Genomic DNA, 12,943 nt, shown 5'->3' on the forward strand with positions numbered 1-12,943 from the left:
CTGCACCTTCATGAATCTGTACGCATACTACATTGGATGATTCATACCCAAACCTCGCAGCTTGATGCACGAATCTGCAAGTATAGTCAGCTGACTAGAAAAGCTTCAGTAGCAGCTGTCCAGGCTATTGTTGCTGATATTCAAATCAAATACATAGAGCGTCCATTGTCGTGATGCCGTTGATTCTTCAAGGTCTCGCCCTCGCGAGGTGCGGGCCCAGACCGCCCAAGCTTAGGTAATATCGGCGACTCGGAGTGCGTGACCCGGTCCGGTCTCACCCGACGACATTACAGTGATTCCCTGACAAGTCTGACAGACAATCTCAATCGAACATCAACCAACTAACCAAGAGAACAAACAAATGCCCACTCAACCGGTATATTACAGCAAGCTAGGCTCTCACCACCCTAGCTTCGTCTCCAGGTACGTTTCAGGGTCTTCCAATCAGTTCCCTCGAAAGCCGCGGGAGACCCTCAACCTCCGCCGTCTTCGATCGTCGTCGTTCCTGCTGTGCCTCTAATCTTCTACTTCTCCATCGGAGTCATCATCAACCAAGATAATACAGAAGAAACCTCTGAAATGCAAAGTATCCCATCTTTGCCGCTGTTCTCCAATTGTCACCAAGCCGTCAGAAAGACCCTCATTTCGCCCACCGCCCGATCGCCCTGTCGAAGAAGCACAATCGCCATGCAAGTATCCGCCCTCGGACAGGGAACACGCCACGACTTTCGGCTCCATGCCATCCTTATGCCGGCTTTCCCAGCTAGCAAACGGCGTGTATGGTGGCGGTGGAGTTCCGCGCGAATCAACTCCCTGTCTTCTCCAACTGCAGGCCCTCTTCTCGGCCAGCCTCGGCCGAGCTAGGCTTGCCATGTACCTCGTCGTGTGTTTGTTGGATGCTAGCTCCTGTAAGGGACACTGTTACCATGTATGTTTAATCATGAGGGTCGGGCCAAGCATCGCATCTTCAAGTCACCACGAACACTTATGGATACTATCACGCTGTCTCACGCGGAGCGTCCTACGTTAGCCCGTCGCCAGAGTAAAACCCAAGTATCCATAGGGCCCCCTCGCCTCTGCACGACGCTTGTTAGTCGCGAACCATGGGCCCGGGTCACGGATGCCGCTTCACGCTCTTGCCGGTACGCCGGCACGACGCTTTCGCACTACCGTTGTATGCAGCATCTTCTCGTTCCAACTTCTATCCGCCCTCTTTTGCTGGCTGGCACCTCCAGACCGGGATCCCGTCCGTCGACCAATCATGTCCAGGCGGCAGCTCGACGAGTCACATCCGTTCCTTCTCACGAAGTGGCGTCGAAACGGTGGTTTCGCGCCCTGCGTAGTGGTCACGCGGCTCCCGTTCTGTCGGTGCCGGTGGGCTGAACAAGTAGACAAGACGGCAGCTGATGATGAACCAGCGATTTTGGTGAATCCATGAATCGTATTGTCCGTTATTCCAGCCTAAATGCGGCTGCGTTGTTCCGAGTGAAGCCTTACTGTCGACGTGAGGACGCCTTGTGTCCGCATCGAACGAGCCCAGACCCAATGAAGCAGACTCCTTGAACGCCCCAGCCACTCATCCCGGATTTTCCCCACGCGAGCTGGGTAGCAAAGAAAATTGCAAGAGCTCGCAAACCAACCTATCCTCACTGGATGCTTGAGGCGGCCTTGTTCTTGCCTTACCGTTGCTTCTCAGCGACCTCCTGCACGAGTTGTTGTTAGTCTTCCGCCTCCACGTCGATGTCCATCTCCTCTCCCTCTTCCTCGTCAGAAGCCGCTGCTGCGGAATCCTCCTCCGCCCCTTCCTTTTTCTCCTTCGCAACCGCAGCCTCGACCTCTTCTCGGCGCTTGCGCGAGCCGAACATTCTCTTGGTTGTGGGGCAGTATCCGTAGTCGTGGTCGTCAAACTCGAACCAGTGGCAGGGACAGTAGCTGTCAAAGAGCCAGGGCGTATGCAGCTCAACCCAGTCCTCCGCGCTTAGAGTGGACTGGCGCCACACGCAGTGGTTGCAAGATGCCCAGGTCTGGAGGCCATTGATCTTGAAGTTGTAAGGGTCGTTCGCCTGGTATCTTGTGTTCCAGAGCCGGGTCCGGACCTTCCTGCACTTGGAGCAGCGCATCGGATCGCAGGGCGAGACCCTGCCGAGACCGGCCGAGACGGTGGCCGGGTGGTACGCGGCACTTGAGGCCTTGCAGTTCTTCTCGCTGGCCTTTTTCTTGCCTTTTTCCTTGGCTCGTCTCTTGCTTTTGCCCTTGGCCCTGGCCATCTTGGCCTTCGTGTCTGTTTCTGTCATCTGATTAGCTGAAAAACAATACTTGCCCGTGGTTTTGATTATGCTCACGGTGGGGGTGGAGGACTGACGTTTCGATGTCGGCCAAGTTGGACAGTCCCTCCTCTCGAATTCTCGTCGTTATCACTTTGGTCTGGAATACACTATTAGATAAAAAATAAAAAAAAGAATCAAAACCTGAGGCAGGGAGAAACCTACGGATTGAATCTGGTGATGTATGGTATGCTGGTGGTGTTGACGTTGTTACCTTGGTGCTGGGACGCTGAGGAGAAGCCTGGACTGTCTGAAGACGTGTTAGGAAAACCTTTCAGATGTAAACAACCTAAACCAAAGACATGCGGGTCAATGAGACGACTAAGCCAGACTATGTAGCCCTTGTCTTGTAAACAGCTCACAAGCCGCAGGCACTCAGCCGCATGATCCTTCACATAAAACTGGTGACCGTCGGATGTTTCTTTGGTCTGAAGGCATTGCTGTTGTGAGAAATGAAGCAGAAAATCAATCAGACAAACGAGATCATTGCCAACCATGCCTTACGTCCTTTGTCCATATCCACATCTATGACTAGTTCATCTGCAATGAGCAGCGCAGAAATTAAGCAGCGTGTTGTCTCTAAGACCAGAGGTTCTTGAGAAGACACTAGGTAACGACGTTGCCTTTTATTGAAGTTATTTGGCTTGGGCCTTCGTTGGTAACAATTCAATGTGAAATTTGAAGTAGGCTCCAGTTCTTTGTCTATAGTATTTCGAGTCTTGATGCATGTAACACCCCAGTGTACTTTCCGATATGGTCTGTTCTCAACGACAATCCGCACGAGGGAAGCTATAATATTTCGTATTCCCAGTAGTTGACTGCGGACTCCGCAAACCACCAATTGCTGTCGAGCCATTTTCTATCCAACCAGCATTGATATGGAACTCCAGGTAAGCTCGAGTTTCACCCTGACAACTTGATGAGATTTGTTTTCTTTCCATTAGATGAGACATTCCTAATGAGTTAATAATGGAAGGGAGCAGGTATGTGAACAGACCGGCTCGGCTGCATAAACCGAACGGCATCACTTATGAGCCAGACGAAAGAATGCCGCCACCCTCCTGCTTGTCACCCTGGACCAGCAACAGTTTAGGCCAGTGTTCCAGCATCTTAATGCTCGCATACGGCTCTGAGGCGTGAATTTCGGCTTTGTCGTCGTCGTTAGAGCCAACTGAAGACACTAGGCGGCTGAGAACGGAGTCATTTGCAAGAATTACTCCGAGCTTGATTTTCCATCCTTTCATCGAACGGCTATGATGAATCAAAGCTTACGTAAAAAAAGGGGGGAGTCTTGTCATGGTTACACGTAGACGTCTCTTTTCTGAGTGTTTGCCAATAGTTGCTATGGTCCAGCTATTTTACTTGTCTGGTAGTATGTTACATATCAGAAACACTGCGGCCATGATAACGTGAAACTCCCGGTCAGCCTACAACAGCCCCAAAGCAGCGCACTCGTCCTCGATAGCAGAAAGAGTCCGCCGGCCGGCGGTGACGTTGTTGTTCTCGCCATAGCTGCGGACCAGGCGACTGTCAGCCGTGTAAGCAGGCCATCCGATGGCGTCCAGGCCGGCCGTCGAGTCCTTGACGAAAGCGGCGTAGGCGTCCATCATGACGTGGCTCAGCTCGTACTCGAAGGCCGTCGAGTTGCCGCGGAAGTCGGCGTGCGTCCCGAAGATCATGGGGAGCTCGCTGCCGTGGTAAGCGCCCATCCACGGGCGCGGGGACGTGTTGTTAAAGACAGCCGAGTAGTAGTAGCGGTACGTCGTCCTGCCGGCGGCCAGGCGCTCGCTGGAGGGGTGTCAGCCGCCTCGCTGCTCTTGAAAGAAACACTGGGAGATGGAGAACGCTTACTTGGTGGTCTTGGTGGTAGGACACCAGAAGAAGGTGTAGGACAAGCTGTCGGCGACGGCGGGATCAGGGCCGTTCTCGGCATCGTAGGGGGCGAGGAAGAGACCCTCGGCAGCGTTGAAGCCGATGATGGCGGGCTGAGGGGCAGTCAGCCACGTGAGTTCACATCAAACACGGCCAACTTGTCAAAGTATATCCTTACCAAGTCAGACATCTCCCCAAGGGCGGCCTTCTCCGTGTAGTTGGCAAAGACGATCTTGTTGTCGACCTGAGGAGAGAAACCAATTGAGGGCGAGACCTCGGAGTCCTTGTAGTCGGCCACAAAACGCTCAAGCTTCTCGGCAGGAATCTTGCGCATGCATGCCAGCTCGGCGGCGGCGTCGGTCAGGTTCCCGCAGCCCAACTGCTGGGCAACGAAAGTGAAGTTGGAGTGGCTGGCGTCGTGGTTCATTAGCTGGTCCAGGTGGGCCGTGCCGGAGTCCATGATAAGGCCCCGGACGATGGGGTCCTCGGCGTAGGCGAAGCTGTAGTAATCAACGGCGACGGCGCCGGCCGAGTGGCCCCAGATGGTCATGCGGTCCGGGTCGCCACCGAACTGGGCGATGTTATCGCGGATCCACTCGACAGCGAAGCGCTGATCCATCAGGCCGAGGTTCTGCTCCTCGAGGGCCGCCGAGTTGGGGAAGCCGAAGAGCTTCATGCGGTAGTTGAAAGTGACCAGGATGTGCGACTGCGAGCGCTGGATCCAGTTCTGCGGCATCTGATAGGGCACGTCGGTGCCACCCGTCTCGAAGCCGCCGCCGTAGAACCAGATGATGACCGGAAGACCCTCACCTTCGCCCTCGGTCTCGGTCTGCTTGCCGGCGGGAACGGCGTCGGTGGGGACCCAAACACTGGCGGTGAGGCAGTCCTCGTCCATGCCGGCGTCACCGATCATGAACTCGGGGACATCGACGCGCTGGATGGCCGGGTGGATGGAGATGTACTGCCAGCAAGAAGGGGGGAGAGAGGTAGCGTTGAGCACGGTACCATTGGCGAAGAGAGAGCTTGATTGCGGGACGACGTAGGGCTGTGGAGGCTCCCATCGCAGGTCGGCGAGGGGCGGCGCGGCGTAGGGGATGCCCAGGAACTCGGCCACCTTGGGGGCGTCGGAGGCGATCCGGCCCTGGACCGTGAGGCCGTTTCCGAGTCGGACGCTGGGGCCGGCACTCACCGAGGCAAGGAGGCCGGCGAAGGTGGCTACGAACTTGACGTTGCACATCATGAAGGGCAGCTCTTGGGTGATCGCTCGGGTTGGCTTGGCAAAGCCTCAATAAGCAGAGCGTCGAGTATATATTACAGACTTCCTTCGGAACTCGGGGGGCAACTTGGTGTCTTTTTCTCCTTCTTCTAACAAGCCCGGCATACCTATCCCCCCCCGATCCCCTAGGTATGGCATCGGAATCCGTCCATGCTCCACCAGCATAGCGACTCTGCGATGCCAGTCTTGGAAGAGAAGAGGTGGCACGGTTGACCTCATCGGAGATTACTGGGCAGAACCCCACACTCTTCAAAGCTGACAACGGCGGTGCTCCATCATACGCTTGAGTGTCATTGGCGACGGGGAGGGAATAGGCATCCCTATTATGGGCTCATGCGAGTCAAATCCCTGGCCCGCGTCCTCCACCGGGACCTGTCGATCAGCAATCGGACGAGGGCATAGGCTGCCAGTTCCCGGAAGTCAGTCAATAAACGAGGGGAACGGGGCGGTATATTGAAAGAGATATTCCACACGTCCCGCAATCTGTCAGGGATTAGTCAACGGAACACGGATGACTTTGTGGATTTAATGGCAATAGAACCGCCAGATACTGGGGATTCCGCTTTCAAATCTTTATTCGCTCCTCGCATAAGTTCATCGAGTCGCCGTTTGAAGCCGGGCAGGCCAGAGCTTAACCATACCTCCCTATCGCATAGCTTATATGAACGAATCCGATCGTATGGCCTCTCCCCCATCTTCCATGTTAAGTGTGCCCTTAATCACGAGCAAGCCATGCTCATAACATCCAAAGTGTTGGATGGGCAATTCTCCAGGAATGTGCGTCAGAGGACGCACATCCTTCTCAATGCATGGAAGGACGACTCTGCATCATCAAAAGGAGCAGCCAGACAATTTCCATACAACTCAGTTTGGTAGCTGAGCATGTATAATGAGCAGCAACACCTCAAACGGCTAAATAAAGCCTATCAACAATACTGTCCAATCAGACGATAGTCAATGTGGAATGATGGTGTGGAACTTTGTCTGTTCTTTTGGCAAGCCACCAATAAGCTGGATGTGACGCAAGAAGGAAAATTGCCTTTGCTTCCCCTTCAAGATTCATCTTACGGTTCCTGCCTATTCTCGGTCTTGACTGCTCTCCTCACTTCATTTCTCAGATGCTCTTGGGCTTATGATTTAGAGATGTATATACAGATGAGAATGCAACTAGTACATCGACAATTGAGGTCGACCGCTGCTTCCTTACTAAAGCAAGATTATCAAGTATTTTCTCTATGTTCCGGGAAGGTATTCTTGCAAGATCCTAAACTCTCTAACGAAAATCCAAAGGTTTCCAAGAAAGAGATGCCGAGATGAAGCTGAATGATTATGCAGATCGCTTCCTGAGTGGACAGAATCTGCGACGATGAAAACATTTGATTCCGGAACTTTATAGCTTCTGCTTTTACGAATACTCGGCAGCTTGAGGTAGTACAGTCGGCTTGTGCGCTACTCAAGACCTTCACCCAATCCCACTTACTTTCCGGTTTCGAATGTTAAGCCGAGGGTCTAGGCGACAGTCCGACTGGACCGATGACCATAGAAGAGAGTCGTTGGCGTCTCGATAGACGCTCCAACAATACACCTTCATCTGAGTGCTGTTACGCAATTCTCGGTGCCAGTCTCAAGTTGGAATAGGTGGGCACCTCGCAGCGATCGGCCAGCCATCTGACTATTGAAAGAGGTCAAAACATTGGGTGGGCAGAACCCCAATAAGTGTCCACCACCGAGCGGTCATCGTTTATGGCACGGATACATTTGTGATTGCGGTCGATCGATCTCGATGAGAAGACGTCATCGACGTCATGCCCTCAACCTTAGGAATATGGCAATTAGATGCATCCTAATTGATATCCGCCGGTAGGTTTGATGAATGATGATGGGGATGGTCATGTATTGCGAGAAGAATATTGCAGCGTAAGTCTGTAAGTCTGTTGTTTTACTTTGGCACTGCCACGTAGCACTTACGGCTTGTCAACAATTTCGTATCCAAGTTCGTTGGCGCGTAGAGTAGTTGAATGATGGAATGGGGATAGCTGTCATATTGGCTTATTACCGCACTTGACAGGCTCCTGTTAGTCTAGGTACAGCAATTCTCGAAGACTGGTCCAGAGAATTAGGAGGCGGCTGGGAAGATAGGATACACTCAACTACACGGAGCGGTGAGCCTGCTGGTTGGAGATGCCATCTAGCGATGAGCAACGAAGACGTTTAAGCTCAGGCTTGTGTGAAACTACTAACAATGTTGGGCTGGCGGAGTGGCTCATAGCTTTGGATTTCCCGGTTTCTTGTCCTCCTATAATGTTCCGAGGACACCCAAACCGGGTTTGAGCTCACTCGAGACTCATTCCCGGCCAAACACGAGAGCCGGAGAGACTCCGACCGGCCAAACAGGATGGCCCACAACACTGTGGTGTAGCTGGTGCCCCAGGTATCTGTGGAAGAGAGGGAATTTGCGTTGCGGTCGGACCAGCCCAAATACTGGGTCACCTCCAGAGCTCAGGGGCTATCCTCTGCCAGTCAGGCGAACAAACCTGTTTTTTCAGAGGCCGAAAGCTATCTTCGAGAGGTATGTATATCTTTGCCTGCGGATCTGTGTGCTAGAAAACACGTATCTTGGTGACGAGAAGAGGAAATTGGATGAGCCATCGACTACACGTCACCAGACATACCACTGCGGGTGGGTTAACTTTTTGACCGTTCATTGACTCTAAAAAGCTAGGACAACGAGCCGCACATACCGAAGAGCTGCTGTTGCTTTCAGACCGTAGGAAGGGACCAGTATTTGCAAAGCCCCAGTCCAAGGTAAATCTCGGCACTAAACTGTCAACACAGAAGTGGGATCTGCGTTGTATATGTGTTTCCCGGTCATTTCTCGGTGCGAAGGAAAAAGTAACAACCGATCAATGGCGTACATCAAACGCAGTCTTACACAATGCTGACGTAGAACGCATTTGCCGTCGAAACGACCAAACGTTGCAACCGCCGCAGGCCGCCAGCGAAAGCCCAACCAGAAGGTCGCATGCGGTCAGTCACGAAAAAGGGGGGAGGAGCAAAGAATGACCTAGCGGTAGATCAGTAAACCAATAATGAGAGAGAAAAGCAGGTTAATAGGACATACTCAACTCACACACATTGACCGCGCGGTCTGGGGTTTTTTTTCTTTCTTTCGCCACCGGTTTCACTCTGTTTTGGGCCCTGTGCCGCCTGTCTGTCCTCTTTCAACTACCAGCGGAAGTCTCTCGAATGACCGCTTATTCTTACAGTTATGATTAAGTAGGGGTCTTGATGTCTACCCGCCGCATTGTCGCCGAGATAACTCGAAACTGACAATGATGCCGAAGGATGAGAGAGTTTCTTACGGTGCGGGTGTTTTGTGGCTGTCCTACTGACCACAATAACACATGCTAGTGTGCCTCTAGAGTCGAAATGTTTCCTCTGTGACGAACTCCGGGTGGGCAGCGGGACTGGCTCCGTTAGCTCGTACGACTAGTAGGTGAAGAAACAGGGGTCGGGAAGTCTGCAGCGAGGGCGATCCGATCCAGCCGGGGCGCGCACGCATTCGCACAAGCGCCGGAGGCGGTCTTTCTGTTGAGCGACAGCGGCGGTACTTCAAAGTGAAGGATGCAGGTTGGGGCGTTGGCTCTGTTCAGCTCGGCCCAATAGTAACAGTGACGATAATCATTTATGGCTAAGGACAACAACGGACTTACCGAAGGATGTGACAGGTTTTCGCTTACTACTCGTTACCCCCCCCTCCCTTCAATAATTGTACGTGTAGACGAATAGACGAAGACAAAGCCATGGGTCAGGCTGTGAAGCTGACAAGGCGGAGCTGTACAGAGATTTGGTGACGATTCGATGACGATGACATCGGCCAGCTCTTCAAATACAGGCTACAGCAATCATCTCCACTTGTTCATTGGATTCCCAGCAGCGAGCGACATGGGTCGTGATGCTCGGTCGTGCGGCTTCGCGAATGACTTGGCATCAGTGAGGCCGGGGAAGAGGGGTCGGACTTATCAAGAATTCAGGAGAGGCACCGCCGGCCATCTGCCAGGGTTGGATGCACCCAGCCACAATTAAGGTGAAAATGCAGCGATCATTCCAACGGCTCTAAAGAACAGAAGGGGGGTCCCGAGGACTGGACCCTGAGACTCTGGCCGTAATTGCCGGGACATGACAGGGCCGCCCACAGTCAAGGCTGTTCCCAGACGCACGAGGGACCACGAACAGTTAGTGTATAGCAAGAGAGACGAGAGAGCGAGGGAACAATAAGGATCACGCGCTGGGAGAGGGAAGGTAGACGGCGCCAACGGTGTGAAATTTGCTGGCGTTGAGGGTCCCCGCGTGACCCCTAGACAGTGTCGACAGGGGACATGCATGGGGAATGCTGTACGCTACTACCCTCCATCCAGTGTCGGATCAGGTTTTTTGCTGATGTTCCCTGGGACAGAAAGTTGGACAAGGTTTCATCCAACCCGTCCGTCAGTGGAGTGGTGACTGCCATTCCTTCATTGGAGAGGCCTGGAACACGGGGTTGAGGAGAAGGAGATCTGCGATATAAATACCTAGGAGAGAGCCGATCTGTCGGATTCCAAAGGCCCAAAGTTTCCACCGAGCCGTATCTCTACCGTTGACCATCAAAATCAAACATCACTGACAAGACCGTACCGTCTTGATGTCCGCCCCAATCCCCAGACCCTCTTCTACCACCACCGGGTCATCCGACTCGATGGCCTCGACCGCAAGCCAGCAATTCACCGGCAGCATGGACTCCTACGCGCTCTCCATGTACGAACACACAAGAAGCCTGATGGCGGCTGCCCATATTCCCTATGGCAGCCCCGCCAGCCTTCTGCTCGCGACCTCTCCGGGCTCTCCTGGCGCGCCCGCCGTTGCCGGAACCAGCTCCGGCGGCGTGGGGAATGGCCTCAAGCCCGGCAACGGCAGCCTTCCTCGTATGGAATCCAGCTGACTAACGAGTGGGAAGACTCGTTTGGGACGACATGGCTACTCGCACTCTGTGACGAGGTAAGCGGTCCATCTTGCGCATCCTCTTTAGTCCCCGCTAACGTCGTGCTCAGAGTCCGATTGCGCTCGCTCGTTGAGGGATTTTTGAGCAAGTAAGATCAACTCCATCCCCTAGTATTCCACCTATGCGGTTGCTAACCTGATGCTCCCAGGCTTCGCGGATGAAAGCTGCTCGATTGCCAGTACCCCTCGTCCCATTGCTGCCAACCGAAACCTTCGAAGGGATCGCAACAACAAGCCTCCGGTTTGTCTCGAGACTGCATCATACACTACCCTGCTGTCGGCGTGGCCATTGGCCCGGGTCGATGGCGTAGCTACCGCTCCTCGACGGGACAAGACACATCCCTGCGGTACTCCCAAGGGTGCAGGCAACCGACATAACCTTGTTGTCCCCTACGATATTCGGCCTCGGAAGCCCCGATTGTTGGGGATCTCTAATGTCTAATGCCGACCTGAACGTCGCCTGTCTCGCACGAACTTATTTTGATTTTCGAACTTTTACACTACGAAACACGCGGAGTTGGGACACTTTGGATGAATGAACGCAAGTTTTAAGGCATACGTAGCTAGATAGAGAGAGACCTTGGTCTGCTCGATTATGATACCCCCCCCCCCCCCCCCCCCCTTTTGAATTCCACGTTTGGATAACACAATTTGCTCTCTTGCTTCCTCTTACCCTCTCATCGGCCCATCGTGACTCGTGGTTCTCTCTGCCCCTCGAATAACGGGGCTGAGTTTCGGATGTCGTACCGTGACCTCGGCTGGGCCGCTCTGCGTGACTCGCCGTATCGGTCGGTCCGCCTCCAGCATGTCCTATGGGATTTGTCGTCATTCCCAAACCACCACTACCCCCTTGATAGCTGGAGGGATGGTTAGGCCTGGCTCTAACACACAATGCTTATACAACGGTTGTCTCAGCGTAGATGCTCTACGCATCCTGGGACATTAGACAGGGAACGTGTTGGCCCAGGCCGGTCTCGACTTTCCAACGGCCTGCAAACTGGGCAAATGACGCGCACGATTGTTGGTTCGAGCACCAGCCCGGTCCAAAAACTTTGGAATAAATGGCGTCTAAGCATCATAGCTTAAGGAAACACCCGATCGTGCAGCATGAGAATTATGTCATGGAGGTTCCTGTTATGCTCGTACTAACGTTCAAGACAGTCCCAGCAAGTGGAGAGTTTGAGAAGGAGGCTAATTCTCGATTTCGCCTATCCCATCCCACGGGATGCGACCCCATCTTGACCGGATGAGAATCTTGAAGTCGCACTCATGTAGCATGCAGCCCTCGTTGTATCGCCCTCTTCGTTGTCATATTTGTCGCCTTTGCTCTCGTCTTCATCATTGTCGTCATTGTCCGACAAGCTTTCAGTAATCAATACTCCTCCCCCCCCCCCCCCTTTTCTTTTCCCCCCCTCTTTTTTTTTTGTTCTCTTAGCGGGAGCCTCATTCATCGATCTTTCCCCTGGCTCGACGGGGATTTGTTTTTCAATTTGGCAGCAGTCTCATTGTCCGGGCTGGTCTTCGATTTGACAGCCGTCTTATTCTTCGACTTCGGGATGCGTTTGGGATTTGATCCGACAGTGGTTTCGACTGACGATTTGGCCACAGCGCCATGCTCCGGTTTGTCTGACCTCGAGTGTTGGTTTCTTGCTACACGTCCGAAATAGGATTATATAGCTTCCCGGAGGCACTCGGGAAATTTCAGTCAGTTCAATGCCCTGACTTTTTCCTCCTTGTCCTTGACCTAGCTCCTAGAGATACTGTATCACATGATGCTACTAGAAGTAAAGTTGGCTACCTGGACATTTGCACTTTTCAGAGTACACCCCACTTGGAAAGATGATTGTCTCACCAATCACCAAGGTAGTGTGTGCAAAGCATGCCCTATACGTATCTCATACAATTCCCCTGACCTCTAGGAAGAGTCAAGCAGTAAGATGATGGCATTGCAGGCCACTGACTTGTTTCACTATACATGAATGATAGACTAAGAAGGAATACAGTGTTTGCTGGGAAGCAATGATGTCACCTGCGGACAGAATGATTCTGAACTTGCAGGCTGTGATGTAAACAGCATTGTTTGCTTCTTGCCTTTATTAGAACCTAATTATCATGCTCCCCTTCTACACTATACATTGTCCTCCAAGGTTTTAAAAAAAAACACAGGACCAGATACACCATACCCGTTGACAGCATGAGGGCTCATGAGGCGCAAGGGCAAGGTTAACCGAAAGCCCTTGCGCCTTGCAACCTGATAGCCTGACCCACGATGCGGGTGAAGGAGTAGTCAAAGTCAAGGTGAAGCCAGGATGCCAGAATCTTCCTGTCGACTCATCTTTTGTCTTCTTCCATGCACAAAGAAACGCCAAAAACAGATCCAAACGTTAGTTTCCGACGTCATGAACCATTGACCAGCAACACTGACTATATATAG

At 52.8% G+C, this 12,943-nt stretch overlaps 4 protein-coding genes across 4 annotated transcripts; 2 read left to right on the forward strand and 2 right to left on the reverse strand.

Moving 5' to 3' along the window:
- Positions 1-313: 313 nt before the first annotated feature.
- CDEST_11682 (uncharacterized protein) lies at positions 314-970 on the forward strand. Its single transcript, XM_062927838.1, has one exon. The coding sequence runs from the start codon at positions 580-582 to the stop codon at positions 862-864; it is 285 nt and encodes a 94-aa protein (XP_062783889.1). The 5' UTR covers positions 314-579; the 3' UTR covers positions 865-970.
- Positions 971-1,718: 748 nt separating this feature from the next.
- On the reverse strand, positions 1,719-2,267 carry CDEST_11683 (uncharacterized protein; the record flags this gene model as incomplete). Its single annotated transcript, XM_062927839.1, has 1 exon — positions 1,719-2,267. The coding sequence occupies one exon, from the start codon at positions 2,265-2,267 to the stop codon at positions 1,719-1,721; it is 549 nt and encodes a 182-aa protein (XP_062783890.1).
- A 1,484-nt stretch (positions 2,268-3,751) lies between these two features.
- On the reverse strand, positions 3,752-5,436 carry CDEST_11684 (Putative carboxylesterase, type B, carboxylesterase type B, active, alpha/Beta hydrolase; the record flags this gene model as incomplete). The annotated part of the gene is made up of 3 exons (XM_062927840.1): positions 3,752-4,112; positions 4,176-4,309; positions 4,375-5,436. The coding sequence occupies 3 exons, from the start codon at positions 5,434-5,436 to the stop codon at positions 3,752-3,754; spliced, it is 1,557 nt and encodes a 518-aa protein (XP_062783891.1).
- Positions 5,437-10,054: 4,618 nt separating this feature from the next.
- CDEST_11685 (uncharacterized protein) lies at positions 10,055-11,081 on the forward strand. The gene is made up of 3 exons (XM_062927841.1): positions 10,055-10,506; positions 10,560-10,598; positions 10,659-11,081. Exon 1 carries the CDS (start codon positions 10,154-10,156, stop codon positions 10,448-10,450), a length of 297 nt encoding a protein of 98 aa, XP_062783892.1. The 5' UTR covers positions 10,055-10,153; the 3' UTR covers positions 10,451-10,506; positions 10,560-10,598; positions 10,659-11,081.
- Positions 11,082-12,943: the final 1,862 nt, after the last annotated feature.

This window comes from Colletotrichum destructivum, chromosome 7 (assembly GCF_034447905.1).
Source record: "Colletotrichum destructivum chromosome 7, complete sequence".
Taxonomy (NCBI): Eukaryota; Fungi; Ascomycota; class Sordariomycetes; order Glomerellales; family Glomerellaceae; genus Colletotrichum; species Colletotrichum destructivum.

Excerpts from the sequence above, each read along its gene's own strand:
- CDEST_11682 (XM_062927838.1), top strand. The coding sequence starts at position 580 with ATGCAAAGTATCCCATCTTTGCCGCTGTTCTCCAATTGTCACCAAGCC.
- CDEST_11685 (XM_062927841.1), top strand. The coding sequence starts at position 10,154 with ATGTCCGCCCCAATCCCCAGACCCTCTTCTACCACCACCGGGTCATCC.